We start from the raw sequence: 22,300 nt of genomic DNA, 5'->3' as shown, positions 1-22,300 counted from the left end.
GGTGTTTGAGTTTGATTTGTCGATCATCTCAAATGAGAGTGTCCGCACGTTCCAACATTGCGGGGGTCACAGCCGTGTGTGGACAGTCTTGCGCGACCTTGTTGCGATAATGACAGACGTATCGTCCAACATCTAGCACTCTGTCTTCAGGCCACAAGTGGCCCATCGGGACCATCCGGCCACCGTGTCATCCTCAGCTGAGGATGCGGATAGGAGGGGCGTGGGGTTAGCGCTCCGCTCTCCCGGTCATTATGATGGTTTTCTTTGACCGGAGCCGCTACTATTCGGTCGGGTAGCTTCTCAATTGGCATCAAGACGCTGAGTGCACCCCTGAAAATGGCAACAGCGCATGGCAGCCGGGATGGTCACCCATCCAAGTGCCGGCCACGCCCGACAGCGCTTAACTTTGGTAATCTAACTGGTGTATCCACTGCGGCAAGGCCGTTGTCTTTCCAACATGTAGCCACTTTCTTATTAAGTGCCAGATCTCTGCACAAATTCTGGTAGCGCCTATGAATATTTGGGATGCTCTGGTTTTCTGCCAGAAGAAACTCAATGACAGCTCCCTGTTTGGAACATATTTCCATTACACACGCACATTTTGAAGGCTATCTACAGCTCGGCCACCTATCGGAACGCGATTAAACTACAGGGGCTGAAGCAGGAGTATTGCACGATGAGCCACAACAAACTCCGCAATTTTTTCAACCAAAATCGCCCAAGAGTAAAATGTGTTACATTACCTATCGAACGCCTCTCGTACGATCGCTTCTACTGAAATGTGTCTCGAGAGGGGAGTCACGAGCGCCGTTACCTTGTCACAGTCGAGCTTGTGGAGCTGCACGTCCTGCCAGGGCCGCGGCGGCTCCCCGCAGTAGACGTTGGCCTCGTCCACGTGCTCCTCGGCCCAGTTCCAGGTGTCGCGCAGCGCGCAGTCGCACTCCAGTGGGTTGCGCTCCACGTCGAGCAGCACGAGGTGCGCCTCGGCCGACTCGTTGGCCAGCCAGAGCGTGCGCAGGCGGTTGGCCTGCAGGTCCAGGTAGCGCAGCTCCGGCGCCGCCGCCAGCAGGTTGGGCTGCACCGACTGCAGCGCGCAGTCCGCCGCCGACAGCCGCTGCAGCTTGGGCGCCTGCAGCGGGCCCAGGGGGCCCTGCATCAGTCTGTTCCCGTCCAGCCGCAGCTCCAGCAGCTGCGGCAGGTTCTGTAACGAGGTAGCACCGCATTCAGTCGAAATACGTGCTGGAACAAGTGACCCACTGAGCTGCACCATTCTGCCAAACAGTTAAAAACTACTGGACATTAAAATTGCTGCACCAAGAAGAAATGCAGATGATAAACGGGTATTCATTGGACAAATAAATTATACTAGAACTGACATGTAATTACATTTTCACGCAATTTGGGTGCATAGATCCTGAGAAATCAGTACCCAGAACAACCACCTCTGGCCGTAATAACGGCCTTGACACGCCTGGGCATTGAGTCAAACAGAGCTTGGATGGCGTGTACAAGTACGCTTCAACACGATACCACATTTCATCAAGAGTAGTGACTGGCGTATTGTGACGAGCCAGTTGCTCGGCCACCATTGACCAGACGTTTTCAATTGGTGAGAGATCTGGAGAATGTACTGGCCAGGGCAGCAGTCGAACATTTTCTGTATCCAGAAAGGCTTGTACAGGGCCTGGAACTTGCGGTCGTGCATTATCCTGCTGAAATGTAGGGTTTCGCAGGGATCGCATGAAGGGTAGAGCCACGGGTTGTAACACATCTGAAATGTAACGTCCACTGTTCAAAGTGTCGTCAATGCGAACAAGAGGTGACCGAGACGTGTAACCAAAGGCACCCCATGCCATCACGCCGGGTGATACGCCAGTATGGCGATGACGAATACATGCTTCCAATGTGCGTTCATCGCGATGTCGCCAAACACGGATGCGACCATCTTGAGGCTGTAAACAGAACCTGGATTAATCCGAAAAAACGACGTTTTGTCATTCGTGCACCCAGGTTCGTCGTTGAGTACACCATCGCAGGCGCTCCTGTCTGTGATGCAACGTCAAGGGTAACCGCAGCCATGGTCTCCGAGCTGATGGTCCATGCTGTTGCAAACGTCGTCGAACTGTTTGTGCAGATGGTTGTTGTCTTGCAAACGTCCCCATCTGTTGACTCAGGGATCGAGACGTGGCTGCACGATCCGTTACAGCCATGCGGATAAGATGCCTGTCATCTCGACTGCTAGTGATACGAGGACGTTGGGATCCAGCACGGCGTTCCTTATTACCCTCCTGAACCCACCGATTCCATATTCTGCTAACAGTCATTGGATCTCGACCAACGCGAGCAGCAATGTCGCGATTCGATAAACCGCAATCGGAGTGATCTAACGCAACGTCCTATCCCGTGGCCTGGACGTGGCCCTGGTGCTCAGTAGCCTCCTTAGATGGAGTGAAGCTAACACGGGAAGGGCCGGCCATGCATGACGTTAAAAGGCTAGCCCTTAACTGAGTCCAATCCTGACTGGTCCGCACCGGCCCACCGTGAATTGTCAAAAGCGGTGGGTGAGACATGGTGGTCATGATCCCCCAGTACGTTGGAGGCCCTCTGGAGAACGTACCTCGGGTTTGAGTGCCGCACCGTCTCGTTGATGTCAAACTCCACAACATTAGACCCGGGCTAATATCCTACAACTCTGGGCTGTGTTGAACGGTGAGGTTTGTCGTGTCAAGGAAGGACGTGAAGCGCCCCCATCCCGAGGCGAAAGCAAAGGGCGCGTGGCCCAGGGGAAGCTGCGCTACGACAGACACACCATCTGTCTCTCCTGAATTGAGCCGCGGTGGCTGGGCGAGGAGGTGAGGGCAAGTCTGACGACGAGCCTGGGCTCCTGCCGTCTGGGCGCCGCCGCTCGTCACATCCTGGACAAGTCTCCCAATCCAAAGCGAAAGCAAAGGGTGCGTGGCGCAGGGGGAGCTGCGCTACGACAGACACACCATCTGTCTCTCCTGAATTGAGCTGCGGCAGCTAAGCGAGGAGGTGAGGGCAAGTCTGACGACGAGCCTGGGCTCCTGCCGTCTGGGCGCCGCCGCTCGTCACATCCTGGACAAGTCTCCCAATCCAAAGCGAAAGCAAAGGGTGCGTGCCACAGGGGGAGCTGCGCTACGACAGACACACCATCTGTCTCTCCTGAATTGAGCTGCGGCGGCTGGGCGAGGAGGTGAGGGCAAGTCTGACGACGAGCCTGGGCTCCTGCTGTCTGGGCGCCGCCGTTCCTCACATCCTGGACAAGTCTCCCAATCCAAAGCGAAAGCAAAGGGTGCGTGGCGCAGGGGAAGCTGCGCTACGACAGACACACCATCTGTCTCTCCTGAATTGAGCCGCGGTGGCTGGGCAAGGAGGTGAGGGCAAGTCTGACGACGAGCCTGGGCTCCTGCCGTCTGGGCGCCGCCGCTCGTCACATCCTGGACAAGTCTCCCAATCCAAAGCGAAAGCAAAGGGTGCGTGGCGCAGGGGGAGCTGCGCTACGACAGACACACCATCTGTCTCTCCTGAATTGAGCTGCGGCGGCTGGGCGAGGAGGTGAGGGCAAGTCTGACGACGAGCCTGGGCTCCTGCTGTCTGGGCGCCGCCGCTCGTCACATCCTGGACAAGTCTCCCAATCCAAAGCGAAAGCAAAGGGTGCGTGGCGCAGGGGGAGCTGCGCTACGACAGACACACCATCTGTCTCTCCTGAATTGAGCTGCGGCGGCTGGGCGAGGAGGTGAGGGCAAGTCTGACGACGAGCCTGGGCTCCTGCTGTCTGGGCGCCGCCGCTCGTCACATCCTGGACAAGTCTCCCAATCCAAAGCGAAAGCAAAGGGTGCGTGGCGCAGGGGAAGCTGCGCTACGACAGACACACCATCTGTCTCTCCTGAATTGAGCCGCGGTGGCTGGGCAAGGAGGTGAGGGCAAGTCTGACGACGAGCCTGGGCTCCTGCCGTCTGGGCGCCGCCGCTCGTCACATCCTGGACAAGTCTCCCAATCCAAAGCGAAAGCAAAGGGTGCGTGGCGCAGGGGGAGCTGCGCTACGACAGACACACCATCTGTCTCTCCTGAATTGAGCCGCGGTGGCTGGGCGAGGAGGTGAGGGCAAGTCTGACGACGAGCCTGGGCTCCTGCTGTCTGGGCGCCGCCGCTCGTCACATCCTGGACAAGTCTCCCAATCCAAAGCGAAAGCAAAGGGTGCGTGGCGCAGGGGGAGCTGCGCTACGACAGACACACCATCTGTCTCTCCTGAATTGAGCTGCGGCGGCTGGGCGAGGAGGTGAGGGCAAGTCTGACGACGAGCCTGGGCTCCTGCCGTCTGGGCGCCGCCGCTCGTCACATCCTGGACAAGTCTCCCAATCCAAAGCGAAAGCAAAGGGTGCGTGGCGCAGGGGGAGCTGCGCTACGACAGACACACCATCTGTCTCTCCTGAATTGAGCTGCGGCGGCCGGGCGAGGAGGTGAGGGCAAGTCTGACGACGAGCCTGGGCTCCTGCTGTCTGGGCGCCGCCGCTCGTCACATCCTGGACAACTCTCCCAATCCAAAGCGAAAGCAAAGGGTGCGTGGCGCAGGGGGAGCTGCGCTACGACAGACACACCATCTGTCTCTCCGGAATTGAGCTGCGGCGGCTGGGCGAGGAGGTGAGGGCAAGTCTGACGACGAGCCTGGGCTCCTGCTGTCTGGGCGCCGCCGCTCGTCACATCCTGGACAAGTCTCCCAATCCAAAGCGAAAGCAAAGGGTGCGTGGCGCAGGGGAAGCTGCGCTACGACAGACACACCATCTGTCTCTCCTGAATTGAGCCGCGGTGGCTGGGCAAGGAGGTGAGGGCAAGTCTGACGACGAGCCTGGGCTCCTGCCGTCTGGGCGCCGCCGCTCGTCACATCCTGGACAAGTCTCCCAATCCAAAGCGAAAGCAAAGGGTGCGTGGCGCAGGGGGAGCTGCGCTACGACAGACACACCATCTGTCTCTCCTGAATTGAGCCGCGGTGGCTGGGCGAGGAGGTGAGGGCAAGTCTGACGACGAGCCTGGGCTCCTGCTGTCTGGGCGCCGCCGCTCGTCACATCCTGGACAAGTCTCCCAATCCAAAGCGAAAGCAAAGGGAGCGTGGCGCAGGGGGAGCTGCGCTACGACAGACACACCATCTGTCTCTCCTGAATTGAGCTGCGGCGGCTGGGCGAGGAGGTGAGGGCAAGTCTGACGACGAGCCTGGGCTCCTGCTGTCCTGGCGCCGCCGCTCGTCACATCCTGGACAAGTCTCCCAATCCAAAGCGAAAGCAAAGGGTGCGTGGCGCAGGGGGAGCTGCGCTACGACAGACACACCATCTGTCTCTCCTGAATTGAGCTGCGGCGGCTGGGCGAGGAGGTGAGGGCAAGTCTGACGACGAGGCTGGGCTCCTGCTGTCTGGGCGCCGCCGCTCGTCACATCCTGGACAAGTCTCCCAATCCAAAGCGAAAGCAAAGGGTGCGTGGCGCAGGGGGAGCTGCGCTACGACAGACACACCATCTGTCTCTCCTGAATTGAGCTGCGGCGGCTGGGCGAGGAGGTGAGGGCAAGTCTGACGACGAGCCTGGGCTCCTGCTGTCTGGGCGCCGCCGTTCCTCACATCCTGGACAAGTCTCCCAATCCAAAGCGAAAGCAAAGGGTGCGTGACGCAGGGGAAGCTGCGCTACGACAGACACACCATCTGTCTCTCCTGAATTGAGCTGCGGCGGCTGGGCGAGGAGGTGAGGGCAAGTCTGACGACGAGCCTGGGCTCCTGCTGTTTGGGCGCCGCCGTTCCTCACATCCTGGACAAGTCTCCCAATTAAAAGCGAAAGCAAAGGGTGCGTGGCGCAGGGGAAGCTGCGCTATGACAGACACACCATCTGTCTCTCCTGAATTGAGCCGCGGTGGCTGGGCGAGGAGGTGAGGGCAAGTCTGACGACGAGCCTGGGCTCCTGCCATCTGGGCGCCGCCGCTCGTCACATCCTGGACAAGTCTCCCAATCCAAAGCGAAAGCAAAGGGTGCGTGGCGCAGGGGGAGCTGCGCTACGACAGACACACCATCTGTCTCTCCTGAATTGAGCTGCGGCGGCTGGGCGAGGAGGTGAGGGCAAGTCTGACGACGAGCCTGGGCTCCTGCTGTCTGGGCGCCGCCGTTCCTCATATCCTGGACAAGTCTCCCAATCCAAAGCGAAAGCAAAGGGTGCGTGACGCAGGGGAAGCTGCGCTACGACAGACACACCATCTGTCTCTCCTGAATTGAGCTGCGGCGGCTGGGCGAGGAGGTGAGGGCAAGTCTGACGACGAGCCTGGGCTCCTGCTGTCTGGGCGCCGCCGTTCCTCACATCCTGGACAAGTTTCCCAATCCAAAGCGAAAGCAAAGGGTGCGTGGCGCAGGGGAAGCTGCGCTACGACAGACACACCATCTGTCTCTCCTGAATTGAGCCGCGGTGGCTGGGCGAGGAGGTGAGGGCAAGTCTGACGACGAGCCTGGGCTCCTGCCATCTGGGCGCCGCCGCTCGTCACATCCTGGACAAGTCTCCCAATCCAAAGCGAAAGCAAAGGGTGCGTGGCGCAGGGGGAGCTGCGCTACGACAGACACACCATCTGTATCTCCTGAATTGAGCTGCGGCGGCTGGGCGAGGAGGTGAGGGCAAGTCTGACGACGAGCCTGGGCTCCTGCTGTCTGGGCGCCGCCGTTCCTCACATCCTGGACAAGTCTCCCAATCCAAAGCGAAAGCAAAGGTTGCGTGACGCAGGGGAAGCTGCGCTACGACAGACACACCATCTGTCTCTCCTGAATTGAGCTGCGGCGGCTGGGCGAGGAGGTGAGGGCAAGTCTGACGACGAGCCTGGGCTCCTGCTGTTTGGGCGCCGCCGTTCCTCACATCCTGGACAAGTCTCCCAATCCAAAGCGAAAGCAAAGGGTGCGTGGCGCAGGGGGAGCTGCGCTACGACAGACACACCATCTGTCTCTCCTGAATTGAGCTGCGGCGGCTGGGCGAGGAGGTGAGGGCAAGTCTGACGACGAGCCTGGGCTCCTGCTGTCTGGGCGCCGCCGTTCCTCACGTCCTGGACAAGTCTCCCAATCCAAAGCGAAAGCAAAGGGTGCGTGGCGCAGGGGAAGCTGCGCTACGACAGACACACCATCTGTCTCTCCTGAATTGAGCCGCGGTGGCTGGGCGAGGAGGTGAGGGCAAGTCTGACGACGAGCCTGGGCTCCTGCCATCTGGGCGCCGCCGCTCGTCACATCCTGGACAAGTCTCCCAATCCAAAGCGAAAGCAAAGGGTGCGTGGCGCAGGGGGAGCTGCGCTACGACAGACACACCATCTGTATCTCCTGAATTGAGCTGCGGCGGCTGGGCGAGGAGGTGAGGGCAAGTCTGACGACGAGCCTGGGCTCCTGCTGTCTGGGCGCCGCCGTTCCTCACATCCTGGAGAAGTCTCCCAATCCAAAGCGAAAGCAAAGGGTGCGTGGCGCAGGGGAAGCTGCGCTACGACAGACACACCATCTGTCTCTCCTGAATTGAGCCGCAGTGGCTGGGCGAGGAGGTGAGGGCAAGTCTGACGACGAGCCTGGGCTCCTGCCGTCTGGGCGCCGCCGCTCGTCACATCCTGGACAAGTCTCCCAATCGAAAGCGAAAGCAAAGGGTGCGTGGCGCAGGGGGAGCTGCGCTACGACAGACACACCATCTGTCTCTCCTGAATTGAGCTGCGGCGGCTGGGCGAGGAGGTGAGGGCAAGTCTGACGACGAGCCTGGGCTCCTGCTGTCTGGGCGCCGCCGTTCCTCACATCCTGGACAAGTCTCCCAATCCAAAGCGAAAGCAAAGGGTGCGTGGCGCAGGGGAAGCTGCGCTACGACAGACACACCATCTGTCTCTCCTGAATTGAGCCGCGGTGGCTGGGCGAGGAGGTGAGGGCAAGTCTGACGACGAGCCTGGGCTCCTGCCGTCTGGGCGCCGCCGCTCGTCACATCCTGGACAAGTCTCCCAATCGAAAGCGAAAGCAAAGGGTGCGTGGCGCAGGGGGAGCTGCGCTGCGACAGACACACCATCTGTCTCTCCTGAATTGAGCTGCGGCGGCTGGGCGAGGAGGTGAGGGCAAGTCTGACGACGAGCCTGGGCTCCTGCTGTCTGGGCGCCGCCGTTCCTCACATCCTGGACAAGTCTCCCAATCCAAAGCGAAAGCAAAGGGTGCGTGGCGCAGGGGAAGCTGCGCTACGACAGACACACCATCTGTCTCTCCTGAATTGAGCCGCGGTGGCTGGGCGAGGAGGTGAGGGCAAGTCTGACGACGAGCCTGGGCTCCTGCCGTCTGGGCGCCGCCGCTCGTCACATCCTGGACAAGTCTCCCAATCGAAAGCGAAAGCAAAGGGTGCGTGGCGCAGGGGGAGCTGCGCTACGACAGACACACCATCTGTCTCTCCTGAATTGAGCTGCGGCGGCTGGGCGAGGAGGTGAGGGCAAGTCTGACGACGAGCCTGGGCTCCTGCTGTCTGGGCGCCGCCGTTCCTCACATCCTGGACAAGTCTCCCAATCCAAAGCGAAAGCAAAGGGTGCGTGGCGCAGGGGAAGCTGCGCTACGACAGACACACCATCTGTCTCTCCTGAATTGAGCCGCGGTGGCTGGGCGAGGAGGTGAGGGCAAGTCTGACGACGAGCCTGGGCTCCTGCCGTCTGGGCGCCGCCGCTCGTCACATCCTGGACAAGTCTCCCAATCCAAAGCGAAAGCAAAGGGTGCGTGGCGCAGGGGGAGCTGCGCTACGACAGACACACCATCTGTCTCTCCTGAATTGAGCTGCGGCGGCTGGGCGAGGAGGTGGGGGCAAGTCTGACGACGAGCCTGGGCTCCTGCTGTCTGGGCGCCGCCGTTCCTCACATCCTGGACAAGTCTCCCAATCCAAAGCGAAAGCAAAGGGTGCGTGGCGCAGGGGAAGCTGCGCTACGACAGACACACCATCTGTCTCTCCTGAATTGAGCCGCGGTGGCTGGGCGAGGAGGTGAGGGCAAGTCTGACGACGAGCCTGGGCTCCTGCCGTCTGGGCGCCGCCGCTCGTCACATCCTGGACAAGTCTCCCAATCCAAAGCGAAAGCAAAGGGTGCGTGGCGCAGGGGGAGCTGCGCTACGACAGACACACCATCTGTCTCTCCTGAATTGAGCTGCGGCGGCTGGGCGAGGAGGTGAGGGCAAGTCTGACGACGAGCCTGGGCTCCTGCTGTCTGGGCGCCGCCGTTCCTCACATCCTGGACAAGTCTCCCAATCCAAAGCGAAAGCAAAGGGTGCGTGGCGCAGGGCAAGCTGCGCTACGACAGACACACCATCTGTCTCTCCTGAATTGAGCCGCGGTGGCTGGGCGAGGAGGTGAGGGCAAGTCTGACGACGAGCCTGGGCTCCTGCCGTCTGGGCGCCGCCGCTCGTCACATCCTGGACAAGTCTCCCAATCCAAAGCGAAAGCAAAGGGTGCGTGGCGCAGGGGGAGCTGCGCTACGACAGACACACCATCTGTCTCTCCTGAATTGAGCTGCGGCGGCTGGGCGAGGAGGTGAGGGCAAGTCTGACGACGAGCCTGGGCTCCTGCTGTCTGGGCGCCGCCGTTCCTCACATCCTGGACAAGTCTCCCAATCCAAAGCGAAAGCAAAGGGTGCGTGGCGCAGGGGAAGCTGCGCTACGACAGACACACCATCTGTCTCTCCTGAATTGAGCCGCGGTGGCTGGGCGAGGAGGTGAGGGCAAGTCTGACGACGAGCCTGGGCTCCTGCCGTCTGGGCGCCGCCGCTCGTCACATCCTGGACAAGAGTCCCAATCCAAAGCGAAAGCAAAGTGTGCGTGGCGCAGGGGGAGCTGTGCTACGACAGACACACCATCTGTCTCTCCTGAATTGAGCTGCGGCGGCTGGGCGAGGAGGTGAGGGCAAGTCTGACGACGAGCCTGGGCTCCTGCTGTCTGGGCGCCGCCGTTCCTCACATCCTGGACAAGTCTCCCAATCCAAAGCGAAAGCAAAGGGTGCGTGGCGCAGGGGAAGCTGCGCTACGACAGACACACCATCTGTCTCTCCTGAATTGAGCCGCGGTGGCTGGGCGAGGAGGTGAGGGCAAGTCTGACGACGAGCCTGGGCTCCTGCTGTCTGGGCGCCGCCGTTCCTCACATCCTGGACACGTCTCCCAATCCAAAGCGAAAGCAAAGGGTGCGTGGCGCAGGGGAAGCTGCGCTACGACAGACACACCATCTGTCTCTCCTGAATTGAGCCGCGGTGGCTGGGCGAGGAGGTGAGGGCAAGTCTGACGACGAGCCTGGGCTCCTGCCGTCTGGGCGCCGCCGCTCGTCACATCCTGGACAAGAGTCCCAATCCAAAGCGAAAGCAAAGGGTGCGTGGCGCAGGGGGAGCTGTGCTACGACAGACACACCATCTGTCTCTCCTGAATTGAGCTGCGGCGGCTGGGCGAGGAGGTGAGGGCAAGTCTGACGACGAGCCTGGGCTCCTGCTGTCTGGGCGCCGCCGTTCCTCACATCCTGGACAAGTCTCCCAATCCAAAGCGAAAGCAAAGGGTGCGTGGCGCAGGGGAAGCTGCGCTACGACAGACACACCATCTGTCTCTCCTGAATTGAGCCGTGGTGGCTGGGCGAGGAGGTGAGGGCAAGTCTGACGACGAGCCTGGGCTCCTGCCGTCTGGGCGCCGCCGCTCGTCACATCCTGGACAAGTCTCCCAATCCAAAGCGAAAGCAAAGGGTGCGTGGCGCAGGGGGAGCTGCGCTACGACAGACACACCATCTGTCTCTCCTGAATTGAGCTGCGGCGGCTAGGCGAGGAGGTGAGGGCAAGTCTGACGACGAGCCTGGGCTCCTGCTGTCTGGGCGCCGCCGTTCCTCACATCCTGGACAAGTCTCGCAATCCAAAGCGAAAGCAAAGGGTGCGTGGCGCAGGGGGAGCTGCGCGAAAGGGACATAACATCAGTCCCTCCTGGGTCGAGCGGCGAACGTAAGGCGGGTGCGGCGTGTTGCTGGCCACAGCTGCTTTGTGCTGCGCTTGCCTGGCGCTGCTGCTCCCCAGAATGCAGGGGCACGGCTCAATCTGTGTCTCTGCTGCCGGTCGCCTGCTTACTAGGCGGGTGCTCTGACCACTAAGCCATCGAAACACAGTGGCCATTGCAAGTCCACGGATTATCCTAGCACGCCTCCTGTCAGACCCAAATTGTCAACTTATTCACACACTTCTGATGTAATGCTGCTTCCCCATTGTCTTCACTATTCGTGGCATTTGGTCGATTGCCATAAGAGTTCTAGAACGGTGTGCATCGGCACTGAAGGGATCAATAGCCGTCATCGCCTTAATTACATGTATATGGTGTCTTAATTCATATTGGCTATTGGACCAAAATTGTGTCTGTTCTTTTGGACTTACACGTGTAATAAACGCGATGACGTCCATCGATCTCTTAGTGAGGACTCACACCAGGCTCCAACTCTTACAGGAATCAGCAAAATGTCGCGAGTAATGAGGATAATGGACAAGGGGCACTACATTAGTAGTGTGTGGATAAGTTGAAGATTTAGGTCTGAAGACAGGCATGCTTGGGTAGTGCTTGCAGTTGTTATGACTACTGTGTTTGGATGACTTAGTAGTCAGAGCATTTGCCTAGTAAGCAGGACATCCGTCTTCGAATCCCGATCTGGGACAAATTTCAAACTTTCCCTAATTATTTCGATAAATGTATGTCTACTCGCAGCCACTATCAATAATTCCTTTGAGTTTTTTTTTCCCTAACAGTTTCCAATAGAAATGGAAGAAGGTTTACAAATATTCCTCGCAGAAGCGACTGTTTGCTCTGCACAGCAACCCCCCCCCCCCCCCCCCCCACACACACACACAGTAGTTACTAGTCTTTCGTTGCAGTACACTTCTCAAAGCTCAGCACATTCTCCAGATCTCTCACCAACTGATGAAAACGTCTGGTCAATGGTGGCCGAGCAACTGGTTCGTCACAATACGCCAGTCACTACTCTTGATGAACTGTGGTATCGTGTTGAAGCTGCATGGGCAGCTGTACCTGTACACACCATCCAAGCTCTGTTTGACTCAATGCCCAGGCGTATCAAGGCCATTATTAGGGCCAGAGGTTGTTGTTCTGGGTAGTGATTTCTCAGGATCTATGCACCCAAATTTCGTGAAAATGTAATCACATGTCAGTTCTAGTATAATATATTTGGCCAATGAATGCCCGTTTATCATCTGCATTTCTTCTTGGTGTAGCAATTTTTAAGGCCAGTAGTGTACAAGATGACGGGATAAACGTTCTGTTACATAATCGAGGTAACTCGTGGTCACTTTGAAAAGCAAGATTAAAAACACTGTTTCAAATGGCTCTGAGAACTATGGGACTTAACTTCTGAGGTCATTAGTCCCCTAGAACTTAGAACTACTTAAACCTAACTAACTTAAGGACACCGCACACATCCATGCCCGAGGCAGGATCCGAACCTGCGACCGTAACGGTCGCGCGGTTCCGGACTGTAGCGCCTAGAACCGCTCGGCCACTCCGGCCGGCAACACTGTTTCGCTGTATTTATTTAAATTTCTGCAGAAATACGTCAGTTAGCCTTCATTGACTGTCATTCACTATATGCGTGAAAGACATGCGTAAAGCATAGCATAAGATATTCTGGACACCTATAGCACTGAGGAGTGGAAGTGCATACCGCACACTACATTTGAAAACCACTTCACGTAACAGGTTCACCACCCTACTGGCATAAAAACGCCAGTAAACAGTATTAATAATTTGTAAACAGCTAATGTTAACTACCACAACGCAAAAAAGATCCAGTACAGGAACTATGAGCATAAAATACGCCACCCGTCTCACACGAATAAATTATTTTTTTAAATTACAATCGCATGGCGTTAGGTCTGGTGAATGTGGAGGCCATGCAAACTAAGCCCTGTAATTGGGCCCCTTGCAGCCTATTCAGCGCTTGGGTACAGTGAAGTTCAACCAATCTCTTACTTCGCTATGCCAGTGAGGTGGCGCACCATCTTGCTGGAAAATGAAGTTCTCTGGCTCATCTTCTTCCAACTGAGGGAAGAGCCATTGCTCTAGTGTATCAAAGTAAGAAGTGCCAGTTACAGTAAGTTCACCAAAAAAGGAAGGCCCATAAACTTTCCGCCGGGATACGGCACAAACCCGACCTAACACCATGCGATTTTTTCCTTTGGGGCTTCATCAAGGATCGTGTGTACGTGCCTCCGCTACCAGCAGACCTCCCTCAATTAAGAAACCGGATTGAAACAGCTGTTGCTACAATCAACGGTTGGGAAGAACTCGGCTATAGACTTGATGTGTACTGTGTGACAAATACTTACATTATAAGGTTCTTGATACAACTGTTTGCGTTGCTCTTTCATTTGACATATCATTTATAACTGTAAGTTTAATATAATAAATACTACAAAGCGTTAAAACCCCGATATTCATTTATAAACACGCTGTACATTTATTTACTATTAGTTTTGATCATGGACCATCTTCACAGTGGAAAAATATCTGTTGCGACAACTTCACGACTTACATGCTGCTTAACTAGGAAACTATACGCCGTTGCTGCCTTGAAAAAGTAAGAAAATTAATATTTAACGCCATAATACAGGCTTAACGAGGCGGAAAATAACCTTAAAAATACCTGCCTTACCGAATAGTACACCACGTGCAACGCAACCTTACTACTGGTCTGGAGGCGTCTGCATTTTCGCAAGGCTCTCCCCCTTACGGTTTACTTCATGTAACAGTATATCTCTCTTAGTTTCGTCTGCCTCAGCATCGTCTCTGCTTCCGCGCCTTGGAGCACCTGTCCTGCTTTCTCACAGGAATAATCAATATATTACACTGTACCGGGATTTATTGAAAAAATATGAAATGTGACTACAAGATCTGTTTCAGTGTCAGAGCTTCATCATGCAAGCTAACTTTCACCACTCCCTGACAGTCCAGTGCGCCACCTTGCCTACTTACGGTGAACTTCACTCCGTGTGAGATGGGCTTTAGAATTCTCAAAAATTGCCAGCCTGGTGCTAACATCATTGGACAGCAATCATGCTTCTGACGCACTGTATGAATCTGTATGCACACCAGGCAAACATACCAAAAATACGGACTCAACTAAACATGCTCTGTGCGGTGGACAGATGTTATCGTAGGAGTGGCCAGGAGACCTGAGGAACTCATTCGGTAATATGGCAAATCTCTGCATGGGAAATATTCTTCTGGAGGAGCTCATATTCCTAGCGACAACAGGATGCCTTAAGTGATGTCCCGGAGGCAATCTGAGTTGTTGGTGTGCCGCAAAAGAAACGCCATAGGTTGCCGGTCATTATAATCTATGGCTCCTCGCTTTATGTTGCTCATATCTGGTCCTATTGCTTGGTACTCTCCATAGTCGTCGTTCCGTCATTAGAAGCAGTACTCGAAAACGTCCATTTCTAATGCCGAGGCTCTCATCATGAAACATAACTTTGCACCAGTCAAATCTAGAGTAGCGTCTTTCTCTCCTGATGTAATTTACAACAATGAATACCCTCTTTTACAGTTACGGTATTTACTAACCATCAAATATGAATACAACTACATAGTAATACAAATGTAATGTATTGCGAATACATAGAAAGAAGGATCCTTTATTGTATGATTATATGATAGCGGAACAAACACTGGTAGCAGTTACTTCTGTAAAATATCTGGGAGTATGCGTGCGGAACGATTTGAAGTGGAATGATCATATAAAATTAATTGTTGGTAAGGCGGGTACCAGGTTGACATTCATTGGGAGAGTGCTTAGAAAATGTAGTCCATCAACAAAGGAGGTGGCTTACAAAACTCTCGTTCGACCTATACTTGAGTATTGCTCATCAGTGTGGGATCCGTACCAGATCGGTTTGACGGAGGAGATAGAGAAGATCCAAAGAAGAGCGGCGCGTTTCGTCACAGGGTTATTTGGTAACCGTGATAGCGTTACGGAGATGTTTAATAAACTCAAGTGGCAGACTCTGCAAGAGAGGCGCTCTGCATCGCGGTGTAGATTGCTCGCCAGGTTTCGAGAAGGTGCGTTTCTGGATGAGGTATCGAATATATTGCTTCCTCCTACTTATACCTCCCGAGGAGATCACGAATGTAAAATTAGAGAGATTAGAGCGCGCACGGAGGCTTTCAGACAGTCGTTCTTCCCGCGAACCATACGCGACTGGAACAGGAAAGGGAGGTAATGACAGTGGCACGTAAAATGCCCTCCGCCACACACCTTTGGGTGGTTTGCGGAGTATAAATGTAGATGTAGATGTAGCTGGAACCTCGCATATGAGAAAATTTAAAGCCCACAAATGAAGCAGTCATTTGAAATTCCAGAAGTTCAGCGTCTATATCAGGATGCAGTCAGTGACCCTTGATAATAATGTGAGCAAGTAGAGAGTGTTACACAAACACAGACTATGGCAACAATGATACCTAGAGGAACGTGTTGTCAAGCTGACGAAGTTCCGCAGTAGTACACCACGGCGTCCGCCCCAGATAGCTGAGTGGTCAGCGCGACAGAATGTCAATTCTAAGGGTCCGGGTTCGATCCCAGGCTGGGTCGAGATTTTCTCCACTCAGGGACTGAGTGTTGTGTTGTCCTAATCATCATCATTTCATCCCCATCGACACGCAAGTCGCCGAAGTGGCGTCAAATCGAAAGACTTGCACCCGGCGAACGGTCTACCCGACGGGAGGCCGTAGTCACACGACATTTACAATTTCTAATTCCAGCAGGTTGGAATTATCGTCCAGCGGCAATGACAGGAAAATGATGGTGCACTCAGCGTAGCTGGTGACGACCTGCTTGCGGTGGCTGCCCAAAGAGAACACTAACCTCCCTGCTCTGAAGCCGGCCATTTGGCCATTTTCCTAGTTCCCATGGCCTCAGACTTGCGGCCGGCAGTAATGTGGCATTAACTACCGTAGCTTGGAGCTTAGCTGTTAAAGCTGCTAAGATATTCATGGTCGCTGCCATAAGTATCTCTCCGTCCAACGAAGGCAAAGATATAAAGGCTACACGATCCAATGGTGGGCTTCATGGTAACAAACTTTCAGAGAAAACCTGAGAAGTGGCACTCTCATTTTAGAATAATTTTGTTTTTTTTCTTTAACTTTATTGATACAGTACAATACAATGAGAACTATACAAAATAACACACCACCTAAACTAATTAGTGGGCCTTTAATTATTACAATGACAAATGCAGCTTATACTTTAGTTGGTGGCTAACACTATTGCTATGGACAAGGTTGCAAATCTGTTCATCTACTACAAATACTAGTCTATTCTGCAGCGTTAGAAGTGTGCCAGTAGTACTACAGACCTACTATTCATGACCTGCCCACCGAGCTAATCCCAGTGGGCGTGCCCCTGGCACTGGCCTGGCCCAAATTGCTTTGAGTCATTTTCCTTCTTCAACTCCTCAATTCGACCTTCTAGCTTGGCATTGGCAGCTGGCCATGCCACCAGCACATTTTTGATGGCCTGGACTGCGACCTGACTAATTTTCCCATTTTTTATGCTTTGATCAAGGATCTGAGTGATCCTCGTATGCCTGCTCATAATGTTATCCTCCACTGCCTGATCCAGGCCACCTTGTGGCGAGGGATCAGCTAGCATCGAAGACCTTATGGGAGGACCGGAATCGCTTGTCTCTTCTGTAGCCATCAAGTATTTTACAAGCGAAACAAGATTGGGAGCCACGTCTCTTACCCCAGACCGGTTCCTCTGGCATGGGGGAGGGACTAACTGCAGTTCGCCCACGCCTAGACCAAGGACCCCTCAGAGCTGCCCGGTTCAACACACCGATCCAGCGCATTGTTCCCCTTCAGTACCTGGTCACAGCCGATTTCACTCGTCCCGCATCGGCAAGTACACCCTGCGCTCCGGAGAAGCAGATGCACGTCTCGCCCTTGGCCCTCTACTAGCCCGAGCTTCCACCTTGCGGCCAAGGACCCACTCCTACTCAGGTGGCGGGCCGGGCACCCAGTCGTTCGGGGGTCTGGGCCCATCTAACCTAACCTGGGCTACGTTACTACCTCCCAGGCTTAGCGGAACACGCCTAGGAAGACCAGAGGCGCGGCGAGGCACACATGCACCTGCAACATGCGGTCGTGCATTATACTGCACAGGGATTGAATGAAGGATAGAGCCACAGGTCGTAACACATCTGAAATGTAACGTCCACTGTTTAAAGTGCCGTCAATGCGAACAAGAGGTGACCGAGACGTGTAACCAATGGCACCCCATACCATCACGCCGGGTGATACGCCAGTATGGCGATGACGAATACACGCTTCTAATGTGCGTTCACCGCGATGTCGCCAAACACAGATGCGACCATCACGACGCTGTAAACAGAACCTGGATTCATCCGAAAAAATGACGTTTTGCCATTCGTGCTCCCAGGTTCATCGTTGAGTACATCATCGCAGGCGCTCCTGTCTGTGATGCAGCGTCAAGGGTAACCGCAGCCACGGTCTCCGAGCTGATAGTCCATGCTGCTACAAATGTCGTCGTTCTGTTCGTGCAGATGGTTGTCGTCTTGCAAACGTCCCCATCTGTTGACTCAGGGATCGAGACGTGCCTGCACGATCCGTTACAGCCATGCAGATAAGATGCCTGTCACATCGACTGCTAGTGATACGAGACCGTTGGGATCCAGCACGGCGTTCCGTATTACCCTCCTGAACCCACCGATTCCATATTCTGCTAACAGTCATTGGATCTCGACTAACGCGAGCAGCAATGTCGCTATACGATAAACCGCAATCGCGATAGGCTACAATCCGACCTTTATCAAAGTCGGAAACGTGATGGTACGCATTTCTCCTCCTTACACGAGGCATCACAACAACGTTTCACCAGGCAACGCCGGTCAACTGCTGTTTGTGTATGAAAAATCGGTTGGAAACTTTCCTCATGTCAGCACGTTGTAGGTGTCGCCACCGGAGCCAACCTTGTGTGAATGCTCTGAAAAGCTAATCATTTGCATATCACAGCATCTTCTTGCTGTCGGTTAAATTTCGCGTCTGTAGCACGTCATCTTCGTGGTGTAGCAATTTTAATGGCCAGCAGTGTATATTAGTAAAAATTGTGTGCTAACACCGTTAAATGATAACAGAATGTACAGTATTACTTTTCAGAGCAAAAGCCGCAATGCAGTGCTCGCCTCCTAGCAGTGAGGTTAAAATCTAACCTACTTCATACATAGAATAGATTCTAACCTATCTTAACCTAACCTAACAACACCACCTTGATTCCGCCAAAAATTGATGCTAGAGACCGGCCGTACTGTGACCACGCTGTCGGCCGATGCTATATGACGGCCTCTGACGACGGCGTCTGACGACTGATGTCGGTGCCACTGTGAATGTAGCCTAAGTTGTTAGAGTGTTTCGTATGGCTGCAGAAACTCGAGTTTTGCATAGTGCAGTATATAAGGACGTATGACACTCACCTTGATGGCATCGCCGGGAAAGAAGAGCAAATTATTGCGCTGCAGGAAAAGGCGGACGAGCTGCGGCATCGGGGCCGTAGATGCAGCTGGCAGAACCCTCAGCAAGTTGCCCTCGAGGTGCAGCTGGCGGAGTTTGCGCAGCGGGCGGAAGGTGGCGTCGTACACGGCGTCGATGCCGCACTCGGACACGTCCAGCACCTCCAGGCTGCTGGCGCCCACCAGTGGCTCTCCCGGATGGACCGTGAGCATGTTTCTCCGCAGCGACAGGTAGTGCAGTCGCCGGTTCCGCACGAAAACGAAGGGCGGCACCGACGACAGGTGGTTGCGCTCCAGGCTCACCGACCACAAGTCCGGCAGCTGGTCGAAGGCGTTGGTCGTTATGGACGCCAGGCCCACCCCGTTCATGTGCATAACCTGCAGGCGTTAATACAAAGTGTGGAATTATTCCGTAGATCTCTCTGTCCTACTAAATACTTTTGTTTGAAACTTCCTGCCGGCCGGCCGCTGTGGCCGAGCGGTTCTAGGCGCTTCAGTCCGCAACCACACGGCTGCTACGGTTGCAGGTTCGAATCCTGCCTCGGGCATGACTGTGTGTGATGTGTGTGATGTCCTTAGGTTAGTTAGGTTTAAGTCTAGGGGACTAATGACCTCAGATGTTAAGTCCCATAGTGCTTAGAGCCATTTGAACCATTTTGAAACTTCCTGCCAAATTATGTATTGGACAGGGACTCGAAACCGGAATCTTCGTTTCTGCAGGTGATCCCCTTAACTAATGAGCTGCCTGGGCAAACCTCACGAGTCATCTTCACATCTTCAGTTCTAGCAGCAACTGCCTCTTACTTTCCAAAGTTCATACGAGCTCTCCAGCACAGCTGCTGGAACGGCATTCCTGGAGGAATTGGGAAAGTAGGAGAAAAGGATGAGGAGAAACTTCTCCAGCAGTAGAGGTGAGAAATTACATGCACTCTATAGCAGAAAGGAGGTGAGTCGGAGTTCAACGACTAACTAGGAATACATACATTTTATAAAGGTAGTTGTACGTATGTGTGTATGTTCCGCGTCTTCTCCTAAACCACTGGGTCGATTTCAACCAAACTCGGTACAAATGTACCTTACTGTCAGGCAACGACAGGCAACGAGCCTTGTGGTGCTAAGAACCACCTACCTATCTTAATGCAGGAGATATGACGTCATAAAAATTGAAATGTGTGCAAAAACTTCTGCATCGTGTATGAAGTTGAAATTTATTGCTTCCGTGCTTAGTAGTTCTATTCGCAATAAATTTTGCAGACAGTATCCACATATGCCGCTAAATGCACCTGAAAAATTATATTGCGCTACCACACATTGTTCAGGAGCTATGAGGTCATAAACAATGAAATGCGTGAAAAAATGCCGCATCAAGAATTTTATTCTTTATTACTAAGCACTCCCGCAGTCGAGTCAACTTAAGAAATCCTTGACACCTGACAGCTCTTTCGACAGCTATCAACTGTGAAGCACAAACGCTATAGACGAAAAAAATAGTAGTCTATAGAATTATGAAGAGGCGTTGCCGTAGGAACATTTTCTAAATCACGTTGTTGACACGCGTAGCAACTATGTCCAGCGTATAACCTCTGCTCCGGATATTGTATTTACACATTTTTAATGCGTATTTCTTTGTAAGACTGTTTCATGATTTCAAAGGTGTTTCAAGGATACATGGAAATGATTTTTTTAGATATTACACTACAAACATAGTTCATCTTTTTCGTTTGTAATAAAACTGGGAAAATGAATACCGTGGCAACTGTAGATTCGTCTGCTAGTAATATATATTCTCTAAAGCACTGTTTGACTATCTTTTCCCAATATTCAGAATGAGAGACTGACTCATACTAATGTGGATTTCTTCAAGGGAAATCTTCACTCTAAGACAGATTTCAGAACAAACGGACGAATTTATTATTGGCATGCATCATGTCTTCATTGGCCGCAAAACAGCATTTGACAGTATTAACACTGCAACTGTAATTTTAAGTTACTTTGATTGAACTACGAACCCCTGAAAATTTGTTAAGGCTTGTGAGAATGACAGTGAAAGAAACACAGAGTAGCATAATAATGGGAGGAATATTGTCCTATCCATTATATAGACGAGATGGCGTTGAAACGCATTAGGCTGGTATCAGACTGTTGTTTCCTTCTGATTTTCATTAATTATTCAGCCATCATGTGACAGATTTTTTCTCAATTAATTTAAACTTTGATATCAAAGCGGATGACACAGATGATTGCAGAGGTCAAGCCAACCATCTGCAAAATAAATCTAATTAACTCTGAGTATTTGTTTGCATTCGCATATAGTATTTGGTTGGAGAATTTGGTGGAGTCTTGGGTGCTATCCGAAGAAGGGCAGCTTGCTAGCCACGGGCCGGGTAAGTGCTGTCAAGGGACATCTTAAGCTGAGACCTGATGACCATCGCCGCACTGTGCAGGATGATGCACTGGAGTGCCTGGTCACATAGCCTGTGTAAGGTACCACGGTGGCGCAGCCCGCTGGCGTTTTGGAGAAACTGAAGAGACAGCTGGTGGATGGGCGCAATCAATTGGCCCACAAATGAGAAATCTGGGACTGTACAAGACCTTTGTGTTTCTTTATATGGTGCCTAATTAAGTTAAACCGGTATTACACGATGCTTGCTGATCGTAAAAGAATGGTGTGAGAAACAGTAATATCAGAAATTGAGTCCGCCTTGATGCAAAACACCTTGTTATTCGTTTATTTGCTTATTATCTCAAGCTAGTTTCGACGACAAGTATCACCATCATCAGTGGAGTTTTTTAATCTAAAACATGCAGAAAATGGCATGGTTGTACAAACATAGTAAAACATTATTACATATTTACAATTCGTCCTTTGAAATATAGGTTTCTATTGATACTTTCATACTACCTTATTTATTGTATGTTACAGAATGTTTTAAGCAATTATTGGCGCTGTTTGCGACGTATTTTCTGTGCTCTTTTTTTCCTGTTGCTGTCTTTTTACTTAGCGAACATTATGTCATCTGCAGACATGTGAGCGGCTGTTAGTTACTAAGCCGAAACTAGTTTGGGATAATAAAGAAGTAAACGAATAACAAGGTGTTTTGCATCAAGGCGGACTCAATTTCTGATATTACTGTTTTTCTATGCAAACACGGACCAAATGGAAGAGTTCCAAGATAATATTATTGAATGGTGTGAGGGTGATTGAAGGACAGATAGATCATTGTTTGGCTCATGGGAGCCTAAAAATCGTGTTTGAGGATGGAATGTCGGTCATGCTTTGTAAAGAGCGAATGTGCCAATATTCTTTAGACAGGCTCCGGTGTTTGTTGAGCCGAGCACTGCAGAAAGCAGCGGGGAGGACGGAGACTGGTCGGTGATTAAAGAGAGTAGCTTGGGTGTGGGATCGAACACCGTTTTCCAAGAAAAGCAGGCATGGATGCTGCTCACATTGGTTAGTTCAGAAACTTCTGCCACGAGCAGGAGGTTGTTCATAAATTGTGAAGACTTTGCCAACTTAAAAATTTACTCATTTGTTAAGGCCATTAATTTTCCTTTTCTGTAGTGTGACGGCTTTTCATTTCACATGTAAATCTGTGGTGAGCAATGTGCATCTCGAGAGAGTTCAGTCGATGCAGACTAGAGTGGCAGTCATTCAAAGGAGCTTACCTTTCGTTAAAGTGGTGGGTTCTGCCAGGATTTCTTTCGGTTAGGCGGTCTTCTGATCGATATAAGTTATGTA

At 53.0% G+C, this 22,300-nt stretch overlaps 1 protein-coding gene across 1 annotated transcript in view; it reads right to left on the bottom strand.

Annotated features, from left to right (window-relative positions):
- Positions 1–22,300, bottom strand: part of LOC126473188 (carboxypeptidase N subunit 2-like) — a 110,157-nt gene that overhangs the window by 10,352 nt on the left and 77,505 nt on the right. Inside the window, exons 3-4 of the mRNA XM_050100082.1 lie at positions 18,526–18,939; positions 815–1,201 (exon numbers count right to left, since the gene is read on the bottom strand). Coding sequence (XP_049956039.1) covers positions 815–1,201; positions 18,526–18,939 — 801 coding nt within the window. The remainder of the gene's footprint in view (positions 1–814; positions 1,202–18,525; positions 18,940–22,300) is intronic.

This window comes from Schistocerca serialis, chromosome 4 (assembly GCF_023864345.2).
Source record: "Schistocerca serialis cubense isolate TAMUIC-IGC-003099 chromosome 4, iqSchSeri2.2, whole genome shotgun sequence".
NCBI classification, from domain to species: domain Eukaryota; kingdom Metazoa; phylum Arthropoda; class Insecta; order Orthoptera; family Acrididae; genus Schistocerca; species Schistocerca serialis.
This window is presented reverse-complemented; position numbering and strand designations above follow the sequence as displayed.